General features: G+C 43.9%; 1 protein-coding gene across 3 annotated transcripts in view; it reads right to left on the reverse strand.

Annotated features, from left to right (window-relative positions):
- CFAP263 (cilia and flagella associated protein 263) overlaps positions 1-22605 on the reverse strand; it is a 32061-nt gene extending 9456 nt beyond the window's left edge. Inside the window, exons 1-8 of one of the 3 annotated variants that reach the window (XM_081511743.1) lie at positions 22467-22605; positions 22139-22281; positions 18593-18719; positions 17336-17497; positions 10423-10578; positions 9577-9657; positions 6313-6468; positions 2971-3078 (exon numbers count right to left, since the gene is read on the reverse strand). In XM_081511743.1, the coding sequence (XP_081367869.1) occupies positions 2971-3078; positions 6313-6468; positions 9577-9657; positions 10423-10578; positions 17336-17497; positions 18593-18719; positions 22139-22155 (807 nt within the window). In that variant the 5' untranslated portion in view covers positions 22156-22281; positions 22467-22605. The remainder of the gene's footprint in view (positions 1-2970; positions 3079-6312; positions 6469-9576; positions 9658-10422; positions 10579-17335; positions 17498-18592; positions 18720-22138; positions 22282-22466) is intronic. The other 2 variants (XM_081511742.1, XM_081511744.1) reach the window with 2 other exon arrangements.
- Between the last annotated feature and the right edge of the window lie 678 nt (positions 22606-23283).

A 23283-nucleotide genomic window follows, 5' to 3' on the forward strand; every position in this document is an offset into this window, starting at 1 on the left:
AGCAGAAGATATTAAGAAGAGGTGGCAAGAATACACAGAAGAACTGTACAAAAAGATCTTCATGATCCAGATAATCACGATGGTGTGATCACTCACCTAGAGCCAGACATCCTGGAATGTGAAGTCAAGTGGGTCTTAGGAAGCATCACTACAAACAAAGCTAGTAGAGGTGACGTGGAATTCCAGTTGAGCTATTTCAAATCCTAAAAGATGATGCTGTGAAAGTGCTGCACTCAATATGCCAGCAAATTTGAAAAACTCAGCAGTGGTCACAAGACCGGAAAAGGTCAGTTTTCATTCCAATCCCTAAGAAAAGCAACGCCAGAGAATGCTCAAACTACCGCACAATTGCACTCATCTCACACACTAGCAAAGTAATGCACAAAATTCTCCAAGCCAGGCTTCAGCAATATGTGAACTGTGAACTTCCAGATGTTCAAGCTGGTTTTAAAAGGCAGAGGAACCAGAGATCAAATTGCCAACACCTGCTGGATCATTGAAAAAGCAAGAGAGTTCCAGAAAAACATCTATTTCTGCTTTATTGACTATGCCAAAGCCTTTGACTGTGTGGATCACAATAAACTGTGGAAGATTCTAAAGGAGATGGTACCACCAGACCACCTGACCTGCCTCTTGAGAAAACTATATGCAGGTCAGAAAGCAACAGTTAGAACTGGACATGAAACAACAGACTGGTTCCAAATCAGTAAAGGAGTACATCAAGGCTGTATATTGTCACCCTGCTTATTTAACTTCTATGCAGAGTACATCATGAGAAACGCTGGGCTGGATGAAGCACAAGCTGGAATCAAGATTGCCAGGAGAAATATCAATAACCTCAGATATGCAGATGACACCACCCTTATGGCAGAAAGTGAAGAAGAACTAAAGAGCCTCTTGATGAAAGTGAAAGAAGAGAGTGAAAAAGTTGGTTTAAAGCTCAACATTCAGGAAACTAAGATCATGGCATCTGGTCCCATCACTTCACGGCAAATAGATGGGGAAACAATGGAAACAGTGGCTGACTTTATTTTTGGGGGGCTCCAAAATCACTGCAGATGGTGATTGCAGCCATGAAATTAAAAGACGCTTACTCCTTGGAAGGAAAGTTATGACCAATCTAGACAGCATATTAAAAAGCAGAGACATTACTTTGCCAACAAAGGTCCGTCTAGTCAAGGCTATGGTTTTTCCATTGGTCATGTATGGATGTGAGAGTTGGACTGTAAACAAAGCTGAGCGCCAAAGAATTGATGCTTTTGAACTGTAGTGTTGGAGAAGACTCTTGAGAGTCCCTTGGACTGCAAGGAGATCCAACCAGTCCATCTTAAAGGAAATCAGTCCTGGGTGTTCATTGGAAGGACTGATGTTGAAGCTGAAACTCCAATACTTTGGCCACCTGATGCGAAGAGCTGACTCAGTTAAAAAGACCCTGATGCTGGGAAAGATTGAAGGCAGGCGGAGAAGGGGACAACAGAGGATGAGATGGTTGGATGCCATCGCTGACTTGATGGACATGAGTTTGGGTGGAGTCTGGGAGTTGGTGATGGACAGGGAGGCAGGGCGTGCTGTAGTCTATGGAGTCACAAAGAGTTAGACACGACTGAGCAACTAAAGTGAGTGAGTGAGTGGTTGGCGGGTGGGAATGAGGTGAGGTAAAATGGAGGACTTCTAGTGGGTCTGGGGTTTCTTTCTGAGGCGATGAAAATGTTCTAAAATACTCAAGGTGATGGTTATGCAACTCTGGGAATATAGTATAAGCCACTCAAATCTACACTTTAAATTGATACATTATTTGATACATGAATTATATCCCAAATGACCTGTTTTTTTTAAAGTTAAGAAAATGAAAATATACTAACTAGTTAACGCCAGGCTTTTAAAGAATAATCTCACATTTTACTTGTCATCTAACAAGTATCAACCCAAACAAAGAAGGACCACAGGAATTCTCCATAGAGAGAACACACAGATCTTTGCTTTGACTTTGTTACAGGCCATGCTGCACTGAGACTGGCTTTTTTTATTTGCAAAGGATTCGGGCTCTCCACCAAGAATACAATGTGGACGCCATGGCAAAACTGAGTCAGATGTAGTAATCCTGTGGCTTTGGGACTGTTGTTGGCAGTGTTGGGGACACTTCAGACTCATTTGAGACAATGACAGTAATAACTGAACTGACTAATGGTTTTAAGAGGTTGACAAAGCTCCCTGTCTGATCACCGCAACAAAGGCTGTGACGTCTTTTGCATGGATGCGGAAACTGAGTTCTGTGTACTTCAAAGGCTTATTCGAGGCTAAAGACTGGCAATACCAAACCTGATGCCAGGCCTTCTGAAAACAAGTCCAGGGTTCATTGTCCCCCATCTTCCCCACAAAGTCCCTTTTGAAGATCTCAGGTGCATTTAGCTTGCGGGAATTCAGCTCTATGTGCTCAGCAAAATACTGAGAGCACACAACCCATGCAGACAGAGGGAGCTCAGATGTTCGCATGGTGACCACAGGCCCTGGAGTGCACCAGGACAGAGGTCACATGTCTACTATCCGAGCAGCCATCACACCAAGTGAGAGCTCCATGTTTAAAAAGCTTTCTCTCCTTTGCATAGAAAGTTATAATTTGCTGTGTGTTCTTTTTCTCATATTGGTTACATTATTACATGCATCGTACATTTTTTTGCCAGGTTGAATACACTATACTTTGAATTTGGTACCTTATGAGTCACTTAAGGAATTCTCAAGGGTGATTTGGACTCTGGCTTCTAGATGAGATGATTTCTGACTCTTGATTCTAACCCAGCGGTAACTAAAACGCCAACACCATGGACTGGGAGCCTTCTCCTCTGATGGCCCAGAACTATTTTGATTTTTCTGATCTAGGCTTTTCTAGACAAAAACCAAGGTGGCTGACTCAGAGTCCTTGTTGACAGAAGGAGAAAAACACCAGAAAGAGCATGTTTTACCCTCACCTACCTCCTCTGCTTGTAGGGTTTCTTTTTCAATTTTTTCAAGTAACTCTTTTCTCAGTAAGAACTCCTTCGTCAGATTGAGGGACATTTCCATGGCGTGGTGTAGCTTGCTCTGCAATATAACAACACAGGAAATCTTGAGCAAAGATAATCACTATAGGAAAAAGAGACAGATAACTCTTTATTCAGAAGAATAGCAGGACCATCCAGGAACTTGGGTCTGTCCTTCTTATGACTCCAGATTTTCAGAATCCTGGTGCCTAAGAGGCAGGGGAGGAGAGGACCTCGGGAGGCTTCTCACCTGCAAAGTGCCCAGGCACACCTGGACCCAAATCTCCCCCCCCCCACACCGCTTACAAAGAGAACCTCTCTAGACTTGGGCTGACTGCTTTGTAGGGTTGTGGTGCTTAGTCACTCAGTTGTATCCGACTCTTTACGATCCCATGGACTGTAGCCCTCCAGGCTCCTCTGTCCATGGAATTCTCCAGGCAAGAATACTGGAGTGGGTTTCCATTTCCTTCTCTAGGGGATCTTCTCAACCCAGGGATCAAACCTGGGTCTACTGCATTGCAGGTGGATCCTTTACTGTCTGAGCCACCAGGAAAGCTTAACAGACAAATCCTGGTAAAGTGTTGAGCACAGCGCCTGACGCACGGAGAGCACATGGCATATGACCACCATCACTTGGCATATCACCACCATCACTTGGCATATGACCACCATCACTTGGACAAAGAGGTGGATGCTACTGTGAGCACGTGAGATCTCACAGGTGAGATCTTCCCAGACCAGGGATCGAGCCCACGTCTCCTGCAACGGCAGGCAGACTCTCTACCATGGAGCCACCAGGTATGCCCTAAGGGGCTCCCTTGACTGAAACTTACTCATAAAACTAACAGAAGAGAAGACACTGTCTGTCTCCATCATGGCTAAACCCTCAGCACTTAGCCCTGTGCCTCGTGTGCCATAGGTTCTCATATATTTGGTAATAGAGGCAAATTATTTGACATATTTTTTTATGATTTTAAAAATATGTATTTATTTGGTTGTGCTAAGTCTTAGATGTGGCATGCAGGATCTTTCATCTTTAGCTGCAGCGACATGTGGGATCTAGTTCTCTGACCAGGGATCAATCCCAGGTCCCTGCATTGGGAGCAAGGAGTCTTAGCTACTAGACCTCCAGGGAAGTCCCATTCTACATATATTTAATGACATCTCACACTTGGGTGTTTGACATTAAAATGAAAATGATCCAACCTGCTGCCCATCCATCCATAAACATACACCTGAATTTTTAGCAGTTTTTTGACAATTCTGACTGAGCACCTGCTTTGGCACTGTCCTCAGTGCTAGGAACACATCACTGACCAGTCAAGCTCTGTCCTGGTGGGTAGTCACAAAAACCTGCTTCTGAGAGGGGAAGCATTGGCCCATGATTCCCAGTGGAGTCCCCATTCAAACCCAGGTGAGGCCTCACTCTACAACTCCCCAGGGCTGGGCCCTGCTTTCCGCAGGAGACCTGAGAACTGAGATACAGAAAAGTGAACCTGCTTCTCTCTCAGCTCCTCGCTATGTCACCTTAGGTCTCCTACAGGCGTCTGCTCCCAGCTTCACCATCTGCTTGCTGTTATTCTCAACAGGCTGACAGGCACCCTAGCTCCTGGGATTCTGACCAGAATGGCTCCCATCCTGCCCACCACGGCCTGTCTTCCAGCTGCTTGGGTATCACCATCAATCTGCACTGCATGTTCTGGAGCTCGAGACCTGGGCCTGGCTGTCATATTAATATTTTATAGCCAGTAGCTCCACTCCAAAGCCCTGGCTTTTCCCCACAAGACCAGACTGGCCCTGGGCCATTTAGTTGATTCCTTAGGATCAGATCAAGGTCCAGTGTGATGTAACCACATACCTCGCAGCTCTCCAGCTGGACACAAGAATTTCAGAATGTGAGCACGACCTTGTCTACACACATTTTGCCGGGGGAAGGCAGTGGGTAAGGTGGGACTCACACTGGACTAGGAGCCCCAGCTCCGTCACAGCATGTGGCTTGAATCCAGCAATTACTCTCCCTCTTTCAGCCTCAGATTTTTCATTTGTAAAAGGAAAACGTTGAACAAACATATGCCTAATATACACACATTCGAATTCACATTTTTAAATGACACCATGTGGGCCAAATGAAGTTTACTTGTGAGCTACCTAAGTCCATAGCTGCTGTTGCCACCGAGGCACTAGGCCAAGGGTCAGCAACCCTGTTCTGTAAAAGATTAGATGGGAAATATTTCAGGCTTTGCAGGCCAGGAGGCAAAATTGAGGATACTGTATAACTATATTAACAAGAGAAAAAAACAAACTGCTACAATTATTTTATTGATAAAATGAAATAATTAAATATAATATTTTGGAATACCGGCCTACAAATGAGAAGAATGAAATTTCTAGGGGAGAAATCAATTTTATTTAACTGGGTGTCAAAGTGGGTGTTCTCTATCAAAATCAGTTGCAAATGTTCTTCTGTAAAAACCACCCTTGTCTCCTAGGCCAGTGGGCAGGATAGATGGGCCCACAGTGAGCTGACCACTGCATCAGACAGTTGCCAGCAGAGTGGCCAGACCGCCTGGTCTGCCAGGAACAGGCCATGCTCTGCCCATAGTCCCTGTTTAATTATCAATATTGCCTCTTTCTCACCAAAAACAATTCTGTGTAGATAAGGAATTAAGATGATTTCCTTTGCAGAGTTTTAAGCAGGGAAGTGCTTATTGTTGTTTAGTTGCTCAGTTGTGTCTGACTCTCTTACGATCCCATGGATGGTAGCCCACCAGGCTCCTCTGTCCATGGGATTTCCCAGGCAAGAATACTGGAGTGGTTTGCCATTTCCTTCTCCAGGGTATCTTCCCTGTTAAGACAGGGATCGAGCCCAAGTCTTCTGCATTGGCAGGCAGGTTCTTTACCACTGGGCCACCAAGGAAGCCCCAGGGAAGTGCTTATTACAGACTAAATTAAATAGAGCCCTAATCGTGGCTGGTTCTTAAAACTCACAGTGCATAAAAATCATCTGGGGAGTTAAAAAAATGTGTGGCTCTCACCTCCTAATTCAATTGGTCAGGGTCGAACTAGAGTGTCTATCTTTCAAAAAAAAAAAAAAGGCTCCTCAGCTGGTTTTAACACACAGTCAGGGTTATAGAGACATTTGGGGGATTTTAGGAGATATGGCTTTGTCGGGAGAAATCAGAGAGCAACGGGGGAGTGTAGGATGCCTAGGCTCTCAGTGAAGCCACAGTGATGTCCCAGCACCTCGCTGTGGTACGGGAAACCCCAGGCACCGGGGCATGAGCTGGGACCTTACTTTGTACGCGTTAAGGATCTGCAGGGTGTTTCCAGATGCCACCTTCATCTGGATCAGCTCTTGATTCCTTGCTTCAATCGTCTCTAAAAACTGAGCATTCTCGATCTTCAGCTGCTGGAAGTCAACGTCGTGGAGGGCCTCGCCTACCTCTTCCTTCTACAGCTCAGAAAGAAGAGTGATACAAGTCAGAAAGGCAAAAACAAATACATATTAATGTGTAAGTGTGAAACCTAAGAAAATGATACAGAGGAACTTTTCTGCAGCGCAGGAATAGAGATGCAGATGTAGAGAATGGACTTGTGGACACAGTGGGGGAAGGGATAGGTGGGATGAACTGGGAGACTGGGAGCGACATACATACGCTACCATGTGTCAGACAGACAGCTAGTGGGAAACTGCAGCACAGCACCGGGAGCTCAGCTCGGTGCTCCGTGATGACCCAGAGGGGTGGGATGGGGTGAGGGGGGCCGGAGGGATATGTGTATACGTATAGCTGATTCACTTCATTGTACAGCAGAAACTAACACAACCTTGTAAAGCAACTATACACCAGTAAAAAATAATAATAATAAAGAATAGAACATGGCCAAAAAAGAAAAAGAAATGATGTGAGGTTGTGGCTTCTGTATAGCCATACATTCAATTTCAGGTGAGCTTTTGGAAGTCAGTCATCATTCAGTCATTCTACAAACTTGGATTGGGGATCTGGTCGGTGTCAGGCATGGTGTTAGGCCCTAGGGATAGAGATCTGAGTAAATACAATACTCCCACACTCAATGACAGTTCATGGGCAGGTCACAGCGTGGAGTCGTGGGACACACAGGGGCAGCACGCAAACAGAAGCCCCTCAGTCAGGCTGGGAAAGAATGGAAGGCGGGATCAGGGGAGGCTTCCCCGAGGAGGTGGTGCCTAAACAGGGCTGTGAAGGAAGAGGCCATTAAAAGTTGTTTCTAACCTGGAAAACTCAGAATAAGCAGCTCATAAATGCCTTTCCTTTGATCACATGACGTTTCTGCACTCGGGGTGTATCAGTGCATTGGGTTGCCTCCCTAGCCCTCACCCCACTTACCTGTCCCACCAGCTCTACCGCATCTCACGTCTGTGGTCACAAAAGCCAAACTCGGGACTGCTCCCCACACCCACTTGCTATTCAAGCTGTATACCTCCTAAAAGACATCTTCTCCCCTTCCCCCTGAATAACACAATTTCCTTAAGCCCTAACTTGACTCATCCTCCAGCTCAAACTGTTCCCATCTTCCACACCAGAAGGCAACCGCTCCCTCCACTCAGTCTCTGGATTCTGTGGCTCCTAGTCGTGGCTTCTGTGGTCTCCGTCTAGCAGTTATGCATCTACGCCTTTTCTCACCATCACCTCTCCCTGTGAGCCTATGAGGACAGGACCCCGTCAGTGTCCTCTCTGGGTAGCAATGGCTTTTAGGCTCAAGGTCAGCCATCTGCTTCCCCTCTCATGTTTCTGGATGCCTGAGCTTGCAGGAAGCCCAGAGAACCAGGAACTCGGTATCAGGAGTCACGTTCTTGAAAACGTGCTGGGGCCATGTTCTTTCTTCCACTGAACTCAACTCTCCTTCGCTGACATCTCTACCCTGGCTCCACCCTGGGGACCCTCCCAAGCGGTGTGTTCCTTTCCACAGCAGCCAGAGCACTTGGAGGCAGCAGCTACAGCCCTCGTGGGCCCCTGCTCCTTGGCCCCATGAGTCCCAGGTCCCCTGATGTGTTCTCGGTTCCCTCTCTTATGCGGGCTCTAGTTTGCAGATTCCTTCAAGCATGGAGCGCTCCGTGAGACACGGTGCTCCAGGTGGGGTTACTCAGAACATCAGAACAGAGGGCAGAGAGACCACCCCTTTGTCGGAGGGCATTGTGGAGTGCAGCCTAGGCCACAGCATGGCCCCCAACTGAACTGACTGTATCAGCTGCTCCATGACTAAGCCACCCAGGACCTGTGCAGGTATTTGGGGGGAATCAAAGTGAAGGATCTCACGTTTGTCCTTAGTTACCTCCCAACCCACTGAGACTTTTGGGATCCCAAGTCAATCAACCCACAGGCCCCAGACATTAATTCTCCTCCCTGATTCTGTGTCACTGTCAGCGGCCACCTCTGATGCACACGCCATCAGTGCCTGCATTTGGGTTAATGACAGAAATACTCAGCTCAGAGAGGAGGGAATCATGTAACCACATTCGACAAGCCCTGTGCCATGTCTGCCTTTAATCAGGAGCCTTTTGGGTCAGCTGTTCAAAGACTCAGCAAAGCACACTCCGAACTGTGCCACCCAGGCCACACTCCCCAATAGGGTCAACAAGTATGTCATGAGGGGTTTTTTGTACATATAATTTTCTTTCTTTATTTTTGGCTGTGCTGGGTCTTTGTTGTTGTGTGGGTTTTTCTCTAGTTGAGGCGAGCAGAGGCTACTCTCTAGTTGCAGTTTGCGGGCTTCTGATTGCAGTAGCTTCTCTTATTGTGGAGCATGGGCTTGCACACGGGCTTCAGTAGTTGTGGCACCTGGGCTCGGCAGTTGTGGTTCCCGGGCTTTAGAGCACAGGCTCAGTAGTTGTGAGTTAGTTGTTCTGCGGCATATGGAATCTTAGTTACGGGACCGGGGATCAAACCTGTGTCTCTTGCATTGGCAGGTGGATTCTTTACCACTGAGCCACCAGGGAAGCCCCATGAAGGTCTTTTAAATTCAAGCCAGCTCCATTACATATTTATAACATAGAAACTGTATTAGTTTCCTATTGCTACTGTAACAAATGACCACAAATGCAGGAGTTTGAAACAACAGAAGTATGTATATTCTCTTACAGCTCATGAGGTCACAAGTCCAAAACAGTTCTTTGGATCAAAACCAAGGAGTTGGCAGGGTGGCATTCCTTCTGGAGGCTCTAGAGGTGAATCTGTTTCCTTGCCATTAGCAGCTTCTACAGGCAGTCTGCATCTTTCATTCTTGATCCCTTCCTTCGCTCTGATCTCTGCTTCTATTCCCACATCTTCTCTGTCTCTCACTCTCCTGCCTCCCTCTCCTAAGGACTCTTCTGATTACACTGGACCCACTCAGATACTCCAAGATAATCTCCCCACCTCAACATCCTTGATTTTATCACACATGCATAATCTTTATGCCACGTAAAGTAACATAGTCACAGACTCCATGAATTAGGACATGGACATCTTTGGGAGGATGTTGTTCTACCCACTACAGTAACCTTAAAAAAAAACAAAACAGAAAGAAAGACAAATCCACATACCTGCCTCAATTGTAAAAGCAACTTTTTCCTCTGGACCTTGAGCGAAACATTTTTCAAACGTAATTTATCCTTCATATTATCCTAAAAAACAAAAGCAAATTTTAATCCATTGTCCTTCTTCTTCCCTATCAGCACTTCTGTGACTGCAAAACTAAACTTTGAGCCCTAACAATCAGTCACTTATTTTTAACTCTTTGATGTCTATTCAAGCTGGTATCCTTGCTTATGAGCAAAGCAGAGGAAACTGGGTCTGCTCTATATAAATTTTCTGTTACTTTTAAATTCAAGATAACTTGAGTATATTGTTGGATATAGGGGCCTTTCCTGACAAAATGATCTTATGATTCCTTGATCTATTATCCTCTTGGTAATTTACATAATTTTTTATTACATATAACATGTTAGGGTTAATACCACTACCTATCTGCAGAATCTAAAGCTTGATACGCTACAAAATCTTTGGAAGTAAGAGAACATTTTGTCTCATTCTTACACTAATGGAACTCGAAGAAATTAAGGTTTACTTGTCCTACACTACGTAGTCACCTGACTAAATAGGCTCCCACTTTTCTCAAGAAGACAGCAGATCTTGAAACAAACAAGAACGTTAAAAGGAAGAAGCTGATCTGAGATAACTATGAATATCCATTCTGCCTGTTTGATTTTGGCTTTGATAAACTTGCATTTTAAGACACACATGCTTTGAAGGACACACACAAAAAATGCATATGTGGGCAACAGTTATTGTGGATCAAATGGAGTGGGGCAGCCTCATGTGGACCACTTCTATGTCATCTTGCTATGAAAGTATTCCCCTCTCTAAGCTCTAACCACCTGCCAACTCACCCTTCGGCGATTCATGTCCTCAATGTACTTCATCACTTTCTGAGTGGCCAAAATACTCCCTTTCTTCTTGGATATGGTCTTTAGAATATCTTTTTCAAACTCATGCACTTCTTTCTGGACTTCGGTCCATCGAATTTCAGCTTCCTCAATGATAGCCTGGGGGGAGTCAGTGCAAAGAGAGGATAGTTTCCAAAACTTCTCAAGGAGATATCCACCTAAGAAAACCTAAGGTCTCAGGCCTATTTGGGTCCCAATGCCTAACGTTTCTTCTTAGTCTTAGAAAGATATCCTGAAGATACAAATGGGACCCTATGAACGTTGTTATTAAAAAGCATGCCTCAAAAAAGTTATAGTATCTATATACATAAAGGGAAAGAACAAACAAAAAAGGGACTCGAGTATATCTCCAGAAATATGTATTTCCACATCTGAAATGTTATTTATCATTAAAATTATAACACTAGTATCTATCATATATCACCATATCATATATGTATGTATATATCATATATATGTAAATTATCATATATGTACCATATCATATATATACATATATATAATATCTGGAAGGTTATATGCCAAAACAATAACCACAGCCGTATCTGGAAAGATGGACTAGGAGAGAGGCAGAGAAGTACTCTTACTATATACTTTTGTAATCTGAAAAAAAAAATGTTATAACGAATCTATGTATTGATACAGAAGGACACTATTAAGTGAAATAGTTCACGAAACAGTTCACAAATAATACCGTTCACAAAATAATATGATACCTTTATTATAAAGACATTCATATATACATAGGAAATCTAAACTCTAGGAGATAAACACAGGAACCAACAGTAATTACCTCTAGGTGGATGTTTTCAAATGTTTCTCTTTTAGTTTACCTGCATGCTTAAATTTTGCTACAACAGAGATTATCTTTAAATTAAAAAATGCAAACACACATACATCATTTTAAAGAATAAAATCAATAGCCACAGAGCAAATCATCTTTGTTCAGGCTCTTTCACTGGGCACCAAGGAACAAAAGCATCTTTCTTCTCTGGCCAGCATCTGGCCATAGCCTCCTCCCTCCCCATCAACTTCACAGGCCAGAACATCCATCCACCTTAAATGCTACTTTCTATATATTACTGGAATGCAAAAGTAGGAAGTCAAGAGATATCTAGAGTAACAGGCAAATTTGGCCTTGGAGTACAGAATGAAGCAGGGCAAAGGCTAACAGAGTTTTGCCAGGAGAACGCACTGGTCATAGCAAACATCCTCTTCCAACAACACAAGAGAAGACTCTACACATGGACGACACCAGATGGTCATTACCGAAATCGGATTGATTATATTCTTTGCAGCCAAAGATGGAGAAGCTCTATACAGTCAGCAAAAACAAGACCAGGAGCTGACTGTGGCCCAGATCATGAACTCCTTATTACCAAATTCAGACTGAAACTGAAGCAAGTAAGGAAAACCACTAAACCATTCGGGTATGACCTAAAACAAATCCCTTACGACTATACAGTAGAAGTGACTAGATTCAAGGGATTATATCTGATAGACAGAGTGCCTGAAGAACTATGGATGGGGTTTGTGACATTGTGTAGGATCAAGACCATCCCCAGGAAAAAGAAATTCAAAAAGGCAAAATGGATGTCTGAGGAGGCCTTACAAATAGCTGAGAAAAGAACAGAAGCAAAAGGCAAAGGAGAAAAGAAAAGATACACCCATTTGAATGCAGAGTTCCCAAGAATAGCAAGGAGAGATAAGAAAGCCTTCCTCAGTGATCAGTGCAAAGAAATAGAGGAAAACAATAGAATGGGAAAAACTAGAGATCTCTTCAAAAGAATTAGAGATACTAAGGGAATATTTCATGCAAAGATGGGCACAATAAAGGACAGAAATGGTATGGACCTAACAGAAGCAGAAGATATTAAGAAGAGGTGGCAAGAATACACAGAAGGCAATGGCACCCCACTCCAGTACTCTTGCCTGGAGAATCCCAGGGACGGCGGAGCCTGGTGGGCTGCTGTCTATGGGGTCGCACAGAGTTGGACACAACTGAATACACAGAAGAACTGTACAAAAAAGATCTTCATGACCCAGATAACCACGATGGTGTGATCACTCACCTAGAGCCAGACATTCTGGAATGAGAAGTCAAGTGGGCCTTGGGAAGCATTACCACGAACAAAGTTAGTGGAGGTGACGGAATTCCAGTTGAGCTATTTCAAATCCTAAAAGATGATGTTGTGAAAGTGCAGCACTCAATATGCCAGTAAATTTGGAAAACTCAGCAGTGGTCACAAGACCAGAAAAGGTCAGTTCTCATTCCAATCCCAAAGAAAGGCAATGCCAAAGAATGCTCAAACTACTGCACAATTGCACTCATCTCACACGCTAGCCTTGGAAATGAACAGAGATCATTCTATCGTTTTTGACATCCTGGAATGTGAAGTCAAGTGGGCCTTAGAAAGCATCACTACGAACAAAGCTAGTGGAGGTGATGGAATTCCAGTTGAGCTATTTCAAACCCTCAAAGGTGATGCTGTGAAAGTGCTGCACTCGATATGCCAGCAAATTTGGAAAACTCAGCAGTGGCCACAGGACTGGAAAAGGTCAGTTTTCGTTCCAATCCCAAAGAAAGGCAATGCCAAAGAATGCTCAAACTACTGCACAATTGCACTCATATCACATGCTAGTAAAGTAATGCTCAAAATTCTCCAAGCCAGGCTTCAGCAATACGTGAACCATGAACTTCCAGATGTTCAAGCTGGTTTTAGAAAAGGCAGAGGAACCAGAGATCAAATTGCCAATATCCTCTGGATCATCAAAAAAGCAAGAGAGTTCCAGAAAAACATCTATTTCTGCTTTATTGACTATGCCAAAGCCTTTGACTGTGTGGATTACAATAAACTGTGGAAAATTCTGAAAGAGATGGGAATACAAGACCATCTAACCTGTCTCTTGAGAAACCTGTGTGCAGGTCAGGAAGCAACAGTTAGAACTGGACATGGAACAACAGACTGATTCCAAATAGGAAAAGGAGTACTTCAAGGCTGTATATTGTCACCCTGATTATTTAACTCATATGCAGAGTACATCATGAGAAACGCTGGGCTGGAAGAAACACAAGCTGGAATCAAGATTGCTGGGAGAAATATCAATAACCTCAGATATGCGGATGACACCACCCTTATGGCAGAGAGTGAAGAAGAACTAAAGAGCCTCTTGATGAAGGTGAAGGAGGAGAGTGAAAAAGTTGGCTTAAAGCTCAACGTTCAGAAAACTAAGATCATGGCATCTGGTCCCACCACTTCATGGGAAATAGATGGAGAAACAGTGGAAACAGTGTCAGACTTCATTTTTTTGGGCTCCAGAATCACTGTTGATGGTGACTGCAGCCATGAAATTAAAAGACGCTTACTCCTTGGAAGGAAGGTTATGGCCAAACTAGATAGCATATTGAAAAGCAGAGACATTACTTTGCCAACAAAAGTCCGTCTAGTCAAGGCTATGGTTTTTCCATTGGTCATGTATGGATGTGAGAGATGGACGGTGAAGAAAGCTGAGCGCCGAAGAATTGATGCTTTTGAACTGTGGTGTTGGAGAAGACTCTTGAGAGTCCCTTGGACTGCAAGGAGATCCAATCAATCTATCCTAAAAGAGATCAATCCTGGGTGTTCATTGGAAGATCTGATGTTGAAGCTGAAACTCCAATACTTTGGCCACCTCATGCGAAGAGTTGACTCATTGGAAAAGACCCTGATGCTGGGAAGGATTGGGGGCAAGAGGAGAAGGGGACGACAGAGGATGAGATGGTTGGATGGCATCACTGACTTGATGGACATGGTTTTGGGGGGATTCCGGGAGTTGGTGATGGACAGGGAGGCCTGGCGTGCTGCAATTCATGGGGTCGCAAAGAGTCGGACACGACTGAGTGACTGAACTGAACTGAACACGCGCTAGCAAAGTAATGCTCAAAATTCTCCAAGGCAGGCTTCAACAGGACATGAACCATGAACTTCCAGATGTTCAAGCTGGATTTAGAAAAGGCAGAGCAACCAGAGATTAAATCACCAACATCCGCTGGATCATTGAAAAAGCAAGAGAGTTCCAGACAAACATCTACTTCTGATTTATTGACTATGCCAAAGCCTTTGACTGTGTGGATCACAATAAACTGTGAAAAATTCTAAAGGAGATGGGCATACCAGACCACCTGACCTGCCTCCTGAGAAATCTGTATGCAGGTCAGGAAGCAACAGTTAGAACTGGACATGAAACAACAAACTGGTTCCAAATTGGGAAAGGAGTACATCAAGGCTCTATATTGTCACCCTGCTTATTTAACTTCTATGCAGAGTACATCATGAGAAACACTGGGCTGGATGAAGCACAAGCTGGAATCAAGATTGCCAGGAGAAATATCAATAACCTCAGATATGCAGATGACACCACCCTTATGGCAGAAAGTGAAGAAGAACTAAAGAGCCTCTTGATGAAAGTGAAAGAGGAGAGTGAAAAAGTTGGCTTAAAACTCAACATTCAGAAAACTAAGATCATAGCATTCGGTTTCATCACTTCATGGCAAACAGATGGGGAAACAATGGAAACAGTGAGAGACTTTATCTTTGAGGGCTCCAAAATCACTGCAGATGGTGATTACAGCCATGAAATTAAAAGATGCTTACTCTTTGGAAGGAAAGTTATGACCAACCTTGACAGCATATAAAAAGCAGAGACATTACTTTACCAACAAAGGTCCGTCTAGCCAAGGCTATGGTTTTTCCAGTAGTCACGTATGGATGTGAGAGTTGGACTGTAAAGAAAGCTGAGTGCCAAAGAATTGATGCTTTTGAACTGTGGTGTTGGAGAAGACTCTTAAGAGTTCCTTGGACTGCAAGGAAATCAAACCAGTCCATCCTAACGGAAATCAGTCCTGAATACTCATTGGAAGGACTGATGCTAAAGCTGAAACTCCAATACTTTGGCCACCTGATGAGAAGAACTGACTCATTGGAAAAGACTCTGATGCTGGGAAAGATTGAAGGTGGGAGGAGAAGGGGACGAAAGAGGATGAGATGGTTGGATGGCGTCAGCGACGCGATGGACATGAGTTTGAGTAAGCTCTGGGAGTTGGTGATGGACAGGGAAACCTGGCGTGCTGCAGTCCATGGGGTCACAAAGAGTCAGACATGACTGAGCAACTGAAAAGAACTGAAATGAACTGATAATCACTCTCCTGCTCAGTTATCCTCACTGGGGTCCTGCTTTCTAAGACGTCAGAGAGAAACCCCTCTGCCTACTCAATCTGATTTCCTAATACAGCCCCCAAAGCACCTTCTTCTCTAACCACACCAACCTCCTCAGGGTTATGAACTTGCTGTGAACACTCCCACTTCCACTTCCTTATTCATGTCATTCACCTTCCTTAGGGTGCCCTTGTTTTCCTGTTCCTTAAACAAATGCTGTCATTCTTCACATGTCAAGTCCTATGTCCAGCCCTACCTCCTCAACATGTCTTCTCTGACCACTCTATCCCACACCGTGATGAATCACCGTGTTTAATCACACAGTCCAGCATGTGAGGACAATGCTACCACATCCTGAGCTCCTTTAACATATTAGAATTCAATGCAGCCTGTTGGGAAAGAGAAAGGAGGAGAGAGGGGGGAAGGGCAGGAGAGGTCTATGCCATAGAGATGGCTCTATCAATGGAGACATGAGTTCACTATCTGTCTCTTTTAAGGAAATGAATATGATGCCTCCATTAGAAATGGAAAAAATTTAGAAATAAATTTAGAAACATCTATTTTTTCATACAAGATGGCTATCAAATGTAAGCCAGCAACTTCATCCTATTGGCAACCAAATGAACATTGATGTTTCTTCCCTGTTGGAAAACTGACCACCTTGGTTTCCCATATGACGTGAACCATGGTCATGGATGCAGCCCATGGAGGGTGACAAGGGATTTTCCACCCAACTCACTGACTTAAACCTCAAGCCCCATATATAATTAAGGAACTATTCTGAATTTTTAAGAGCATTTATCGTTGGATGGCATCACCAACTCAATGGACATGAGTTTGGGTGGACTCCGGGAGTTGGTGACGGACAGGGAGGCCTGGCGTGCTGGGGTTCATGGGGTCGCGGAGTTGGACACGACTAAGCAACTGAACTGAAATGAACTGATGGTTATTATGACTATGGGATTTTTTTAAAAGAATCCATGTCTTAGAGACATATATTGAAATATTCACAGATAAACAGTATCTGTAAGATCCACTTCATAATAGCCCAGTGGCCAATTACGAGTGGGAAGTTGGTAGGGATATGGAGGGAACAAGAGCAGCCACGTGTTGATGACTGCTATGTGTGGGTGTTGAATGCATAAGGGTTCACTGTGCTAGCTTCTCTACATTTGCGTATTTTGAAATTTTTCATTTAAAGAGTTTAAAATTTTTTTTTAATTTTATTTATTTATTTATTTTTAGTTGTGCTGGGTCTTTGTTGCTACATGAGGGCTCTCCCTAGTTGCAGCGAGCAGAGGCTTCTCTCTGGCTTCTCTTGTTGTGGAGCACAGGGTCTGGATCCCTAGGGCTTCAGTAGTTGTGGCACAGGGGCTTAGCTGCCCCGTGGCCCACGGAATCTTCCCAGACTAGGGATCGAACCTGTGTCCCCTGCACTGGAAAGCAGATTCTTAACCACTGGAATACCAGGGAAGACCAAAAAGTTTAAAATTTGATATCCCCTCAAGCAAGTGGTAAGTTCCTTAAAGGTAGGTCCTCAGTTTATTTTATCCGAGTTGTGTTTCTCTCAAAGCACCAACAATCATATGAACGTACTAACGATACTTCTTGCCGAGGCAGAAGCGGGGAGCCCAGGGAGGACGGCCCACTGGAAGGCCTACCTCGTGATGCTGTAAGTCGCGCTCAGCATTCGCTCTCATGTGCCTGATCTCATCCTTTGTGTCTTCTAGCTCCTTTTGCACAAGTTCGAATTTTTGGTCCACACTGAGGCCCACCACACGTTCCATGCCCATGCGGGACTTGGATTTGCGCCTGCTTCGTAACTGTAACACAAGTAGTACAAAGCCATTGTCAAGTAGGAACTGGTAAGAAAGCAACCCAATGTGGGTATTAAAATGACCACTCGAACATGCTAGAAATCACTCTGAATGATGGCCAGAGCGAACCAACTCCATGATAAATGATGCTGGACATTGGGCCAGCAGTGATGTTCATTTCACAAGTCAACCTAAGGCACTGCGCCAAACACTTCAAAAGTCTATGCTGGACAATGAACTGAAAATAACTAAGGAGAAGTGTTTTGAGGGTGTGGAAACCCTGAACTATAGTAAATTGCTATAGACTAGCAATCAAATCAGTGTCAGGGAAAGCCTGGAGCTCAGTGCTTCCTGAGCTGGATATAAAAGAGAAAATGCACTGGGGGCCATGGTTTTCAGCAAAAAACAGACAAAAGTGTTGGATTTCCTAGGCATTGACATGGTTGGATGGCATCATCAACTCAATGGACATGAGTTTGAGCAAACTCTGAGAGATAGTGAAGGACAGGGAGGCCTGGCGTGCTGCAGTCCATGGGGTCGCAAAGAGTAGAACACGACTAATTGACTGAACAGCAACAACAGGGCATTGAAGCCTAAGGTCAAAAGCAGGTGACCCAGGAAATGTGTGGACCTGAAGATGGCATTGTTTGATCCTCAAAAGATAGACCCCTCCCCATACTGTTTTTTTTCGAGTCAGCTTCCTTTTTTTTTTTAAATGGAGTATAATTGCTTTATAATGTTGTGTTAATTTCTGCTGTACAGTGAAGTGAATCAGCTATGTGTATACATATATCCCCTTCCTCTTGGGCTTCCCTTTCACCCTTTCCACCCCACCCCTCTAGTTCACCACAGAGCACTGAGCTGAGCTCCCTGTGCTATACAGCAGATTCCTGCTAGCAATCTATTTTACACATAGTAGTATATATATGCCAATCCTAATCTAAAGAGAAACCTTGGAGGGAAAAGAAGAACCAAAATTAGAACAGGGAGAAAGTCATATGACACTTGGCCAAGAAGGGCACAGCAAAGGCAGATAACAAACGTTACTTGCATCTAAAGTGGCAAAGAGCTTTAAAGAATTCTTAGATTTCCCTTGCATACCTGTGCAATTTCTGCTCCTGTTATTTTGATTTCTGATAATCGTGGAGGTCGCTGGTCCCTGGGCTCCAGTTTATTGTAATATTTTTCAAACATCTCTGTCTCAGTTTTGAGAGCAGAGTTTCCATAGCTGCAAAACAGAGGGTGCCCTTGAGAAAGTTCCACCAACAGGAGTTTAAATCCCAAGTACCTGGTATTTAACACTTACTAGCTTTGTATGCGGAGAAGGCAATGGCACCCCACTCCAGTCCTCTTGCCTGGAAAATCCCATGGATGGAGGAGCCTAGTGGGTTACTGTCCATGGGGTCGCTAAGAGTCGGACACGACTGAGCGACTTCACTTTCACTTTACCCTTTCATGCACTGGAGAAGGAAATGGCAACCCACTCCAGTATTCTTGCCTGGAGAATCCCAGGGATGGCAGAGCCTGGTGGGCTGCCGTCTATGGGGTCGCACAGAGTCGGACACGACTGAAGCGACTTAGCAGCAGCAGCAGCAGCTTTGTATGACCTTGTAAGATACTTAACTTTTTGGTCCCTCACTTTCCTCATCTGTAAAATGGGAATAATAATAGCACCTATCTTTGAGGGTTGTGCTAAGGAAAGCAAAGACTCTGGGACAGTGCCTGGCACACAGTAAATGCTATTTACGTATTCTTTTTTTAATATACATCTAATGAGCCATAAAGTTCAGAGCACTAGGATTACAGGCATACATTGGGGATATAATGGGTTCAGTTCCAAACAACTTCAATCAAGCAAATCGTGCAATAAAGTGAGTCATATGAATTTTTTGGTTTTTTGGTGCATTAAAATTATGTTTACATTATACTGTACTCTACTAAGTGTGCATGCCATTATGCCTAAAAAAGTACATACTTTAATTAACAATGCTTTATTGCTAAAAAACACTAACCATCATCTGAGCCTTCAGCAGGTCATAATCTTTGCAATACTAGCATCAAAAATCAGCGACCACAAATCACCATAACAAATATAATAATATAAAGAAAAAGCTTGAAATATTTCAAAAATCACAGAAATGTGACAGAGACACAAAATGAGCAAATGCTGTTGGAAAAAAATGGCATCAATATGTTTGCTCAGTGCAGAGTTGCTACAAACCTTCATTTTGTAAAAAACACAATGTCTGTAAGGTACAATAAAGCAAAATGCAATAAAATGAGATATGCCTATATACTGAAAATTGGTACAAGTTTCATCTTCAAATATTTTCTAACCCATTTGTGAAATTCCTTCTGAATTAATACTGAATTTTTTATTTTTAAATTTTATTTATTTTTGGCCGCACTGGGTCTTTGTTGCTGCAAACAGGCTTTCTCTAGTTGCAGCAAGGGGCTTCTCTCCAGTAGTGGTGCATAGGCTTCTCACTGTGGTGGCTTCCCCTGTTGCAAAGCACAGGCTCTAGGTGCAGACTTCAGTAGTTGTGGCTTTCGGGCTCTTGAGCACAGGCTCAGTAGTTGTGGCGCATAGGCTTAATTGCTCCATGGCATCCAGAATCTTCCCTGACCAGGGATCAAAACTGTGTCCCCTGCATTGGCAGGCATATTCTTAACCACTGGACTGCCAGATAAGTCCACTACAGTATTCTTGAAGTTACACACATCCACAATCTTCAGAGGTTTACTTTGGTTTGTATTTCTCAGTTCTTTTATTTCCACCCACCCAGTGGGTGAAGTATTCACTAGAAGTCTATTATAAAAGGTGGGAAAGCTTTGAACAGATGGTTTTTAACATTGGAGATGACAAACCTAGTTTATCCTGTATATGCCAAGATTGTGACCCTTTCAACTTATATAACATACCTATATGTTACATATGAGTGTACAAGGCTTCCCTGGTGGCTCAGCTGGTAAAGAATTTGCCTTCAATGTAGGAGACCTGGGTTTGATCCCTGGGTTGGGAAGATCCCCTGGAGAAGGAAAAGGCTACCCAGTCCAGTATTCTGGCCTGGAGAATCCCATGGACTATATAGTCCATGGGGTCGCAAAGAGTCAGACACGACTTAGCAACTTTCACTTTCACGTAATACATCAATGGTAAAGAACCCAAATGCCAGTGCAGGAAATGCAAGTTCAATTCCTGGGTGGGGAAGATCCTCTGAGGAAGGAAATGGCAACTCCCTCTAGTAGTCTTGCCTGGGAAATTCCCTATGGACTGTAGGGTCGCGAAGAGTCAGACACGACTGAAGCGACTTAGTATGCACTCATGGACTATACAGCCCGCCAGGCTCTTTCTGTCCATGGGGTCACAAAAGAAGTTGGACACAACTTATAGACTGAACAGCAACAATATAATACACACATATGTATGTAAGTGTATATATAAGAGAGAGAACAGCTTTGATATTTTCATGTTATTGAGCAGAACATCTGTTTACTGCGCTGAAAATCCTGTTTGGCTGAATTTTAATATTAGTGGGAAAGATTCAACAGAAAAGCCTGATACATCAAAGCATCTTTCTTTTTCAGCATATGTCATGTTCCAGTGTAGGCTGTGGAGTTGCACCAGAGTCTTTTTTAAATCAATTTTTTATTGGAATATATTTGATTTACAAAGTTATGTTAGTTTCTGCTTAGAGCAAAGTCAGTTATACATATACATATATCCATTCTTTTTATTCTATTCCCATATAGGTCATTACAGAGCATTGAATAGATTTCTCTGTGCTATACAGTAGGTTCTTATTAGTTGCTGCTGCTGCTGCTGCTGCTAAGTTGCTTCAGTTGTGTCCGACTCTGTGCTACCCCATAGATGGCAGCCCATCAGGCTCCTCCGTCCCTGGGATTCTCCAGGCAAGAACACTGGAGTGGGTTGCCATTTCCTTCTCCAATGCATGAAAGTGGAAAGTGAAAGTGAAGTCGCTCAGTCGTGTCCGACTCTTCGTGACCCCATGGACTGCAGCCTACCAGGCTCCTCTGTCCATGGGATTTTCCAGGCAAGAGTATTGGAGTGGGGTGCCATTGCCTTCTCTGTCTTATTAGTTATGTAGTTTATATATAATAGTGTGATCTGAGTCTTAATCTTAGCTCTACCACTGACTAGCTGTGTGACTGTAAGAAAGTGACTTAACTTCTGTGTCTGTTTCCTCACCAACTTACTAGGGTTATTTTGTCATTATATTAGGTCATATGTGTAAAATACTTGACACATAATAAGCACTCAAAAGATTGTAGCTATTTTAGTAATAATACTTCAATTCTGACCTAAACTATTTATACACATTTTGCAGTAACAGCTATTCAGCTGCCAGGCCAGGATGTTCTATGTGAAACCAGTAAGTTGTACAACCAACCTCAATTACATCATAGAATCTTGATATCCAATTTACTTGCTATAGTAGATATTAAAACAGACTGCTACAAACATAGAAAACTGGGCTAGTCCTTCTTTGCTGTCCACTTCTATGCTTATACTCTGGTTTAGGTATATTGCTTCATACTAAAAGTATCTCAATAGCCTCCCTTCTATCTGCTTCTACCTTAATTTTATTATAGAATCTTAGCATTGGAAAGGGACTTAGAGGTTACCTGGTCCAAGCTGTCATCGCACAATAAAGAAGTGGCTAAGCACACAGCGTGGCACCAGACAGACACACCAGGCTGAAGCTCTAGCTTCACCAATTACCCTCAAGGCTTCGCATCTTTGTCTCCATCAATGGCTTGTTAGTGCCCTGAAGGTGGAGACACGGGAATAAAGAGCAAAGGTAGGCGCCTTTCCCACTTTTTTTTAGGGGGGTGGGGGGCGGGTCTCAGTTTCCTCAGCGTTCGGCGTGGACTTGGAGTATCTCCGTGCTGGGCCAGCCTCGGAGCCCATCCGCTGAGTAGGGACCACCCTCAGAATCTGGCCGGCTGATACCTGAGCTCTTCCACCAGCCCACACAGCTGGAAAACAGGCAGATCGTTCTCGTCCTGGGCCTGTGTCTCCGAGGCAGAAGTCTCAGAGTCGTCGTCCGTCATTACTGCCGAAGCTACCCTGGTCAATACCGAGTGTGGCCAAGAGCGCCGGGGACTAGCGACCGCGCGTCACTCGGGCTGCGACCAGGCAATGTGTTGCCAGGGCGACCCGACAAGGTAGTGGAGGGGCGGGGCTTCCGGAGGCCCAGCCCTGCGCTCGGGCCAGCCCAGCGCAGACCAAAGCGAGATCGCTGGCCTTGAAATAAATACTTAGGCTGATTCGCTGTTTACTTTTTCAACAGTATTCTTAAAATGATGATAATAACAGCTGTTTACTCACCATTTACTAATGCCCTTGGCACCATGTTGAGCATAGTTTATAAAAATCCTTGCAACAACCTTGTAATAGTATCTATTCTCGATTTCCAAATGGAGAAATTGAGACCCAGAAAGTTCATTGAACTGGCAGGAGTGTCTTCCTTTTTCCACCTCACTGTGAGGCCTCTACTCTGTTCACCATCTGGAGCTTCATACATACTCACTGCAGTTTCTCTCGGATACCAATAATCTGCATTCCTGGAAGAGAAAAACTTGGCTGATTATTAAATGGGTATAAACTCAAGACATTTCCAAATAGGCATTGATCATATTAGTATATGCTCCTGAGTATCCTGGAGGGAATGTATGGAGCAGACCGTTCAGTCCGTCAAGGAGCTGCTGGTTAAATGAGGAGATAGCCCCTAAACTAACTGTTGCAACCTGGAGTGACGGTGGTGACA

The sequence above is a fragment of the Giraffa tippelskirchi genome, chromosome 7, assembly GCF_054371585.1.
Source record: "Giraffa tippelskirchi isolate mGirTip1 chromosome 7, T2T-mGirTip1v1.2.pri, whole genome shotgun sequence".
Lineage (NCBI taxonomy): Eukaryota > Metazoa > Chordata > Mammalia > Artiodactyla > Giraffidae > Giraffa > Giraffa tippelskirchi.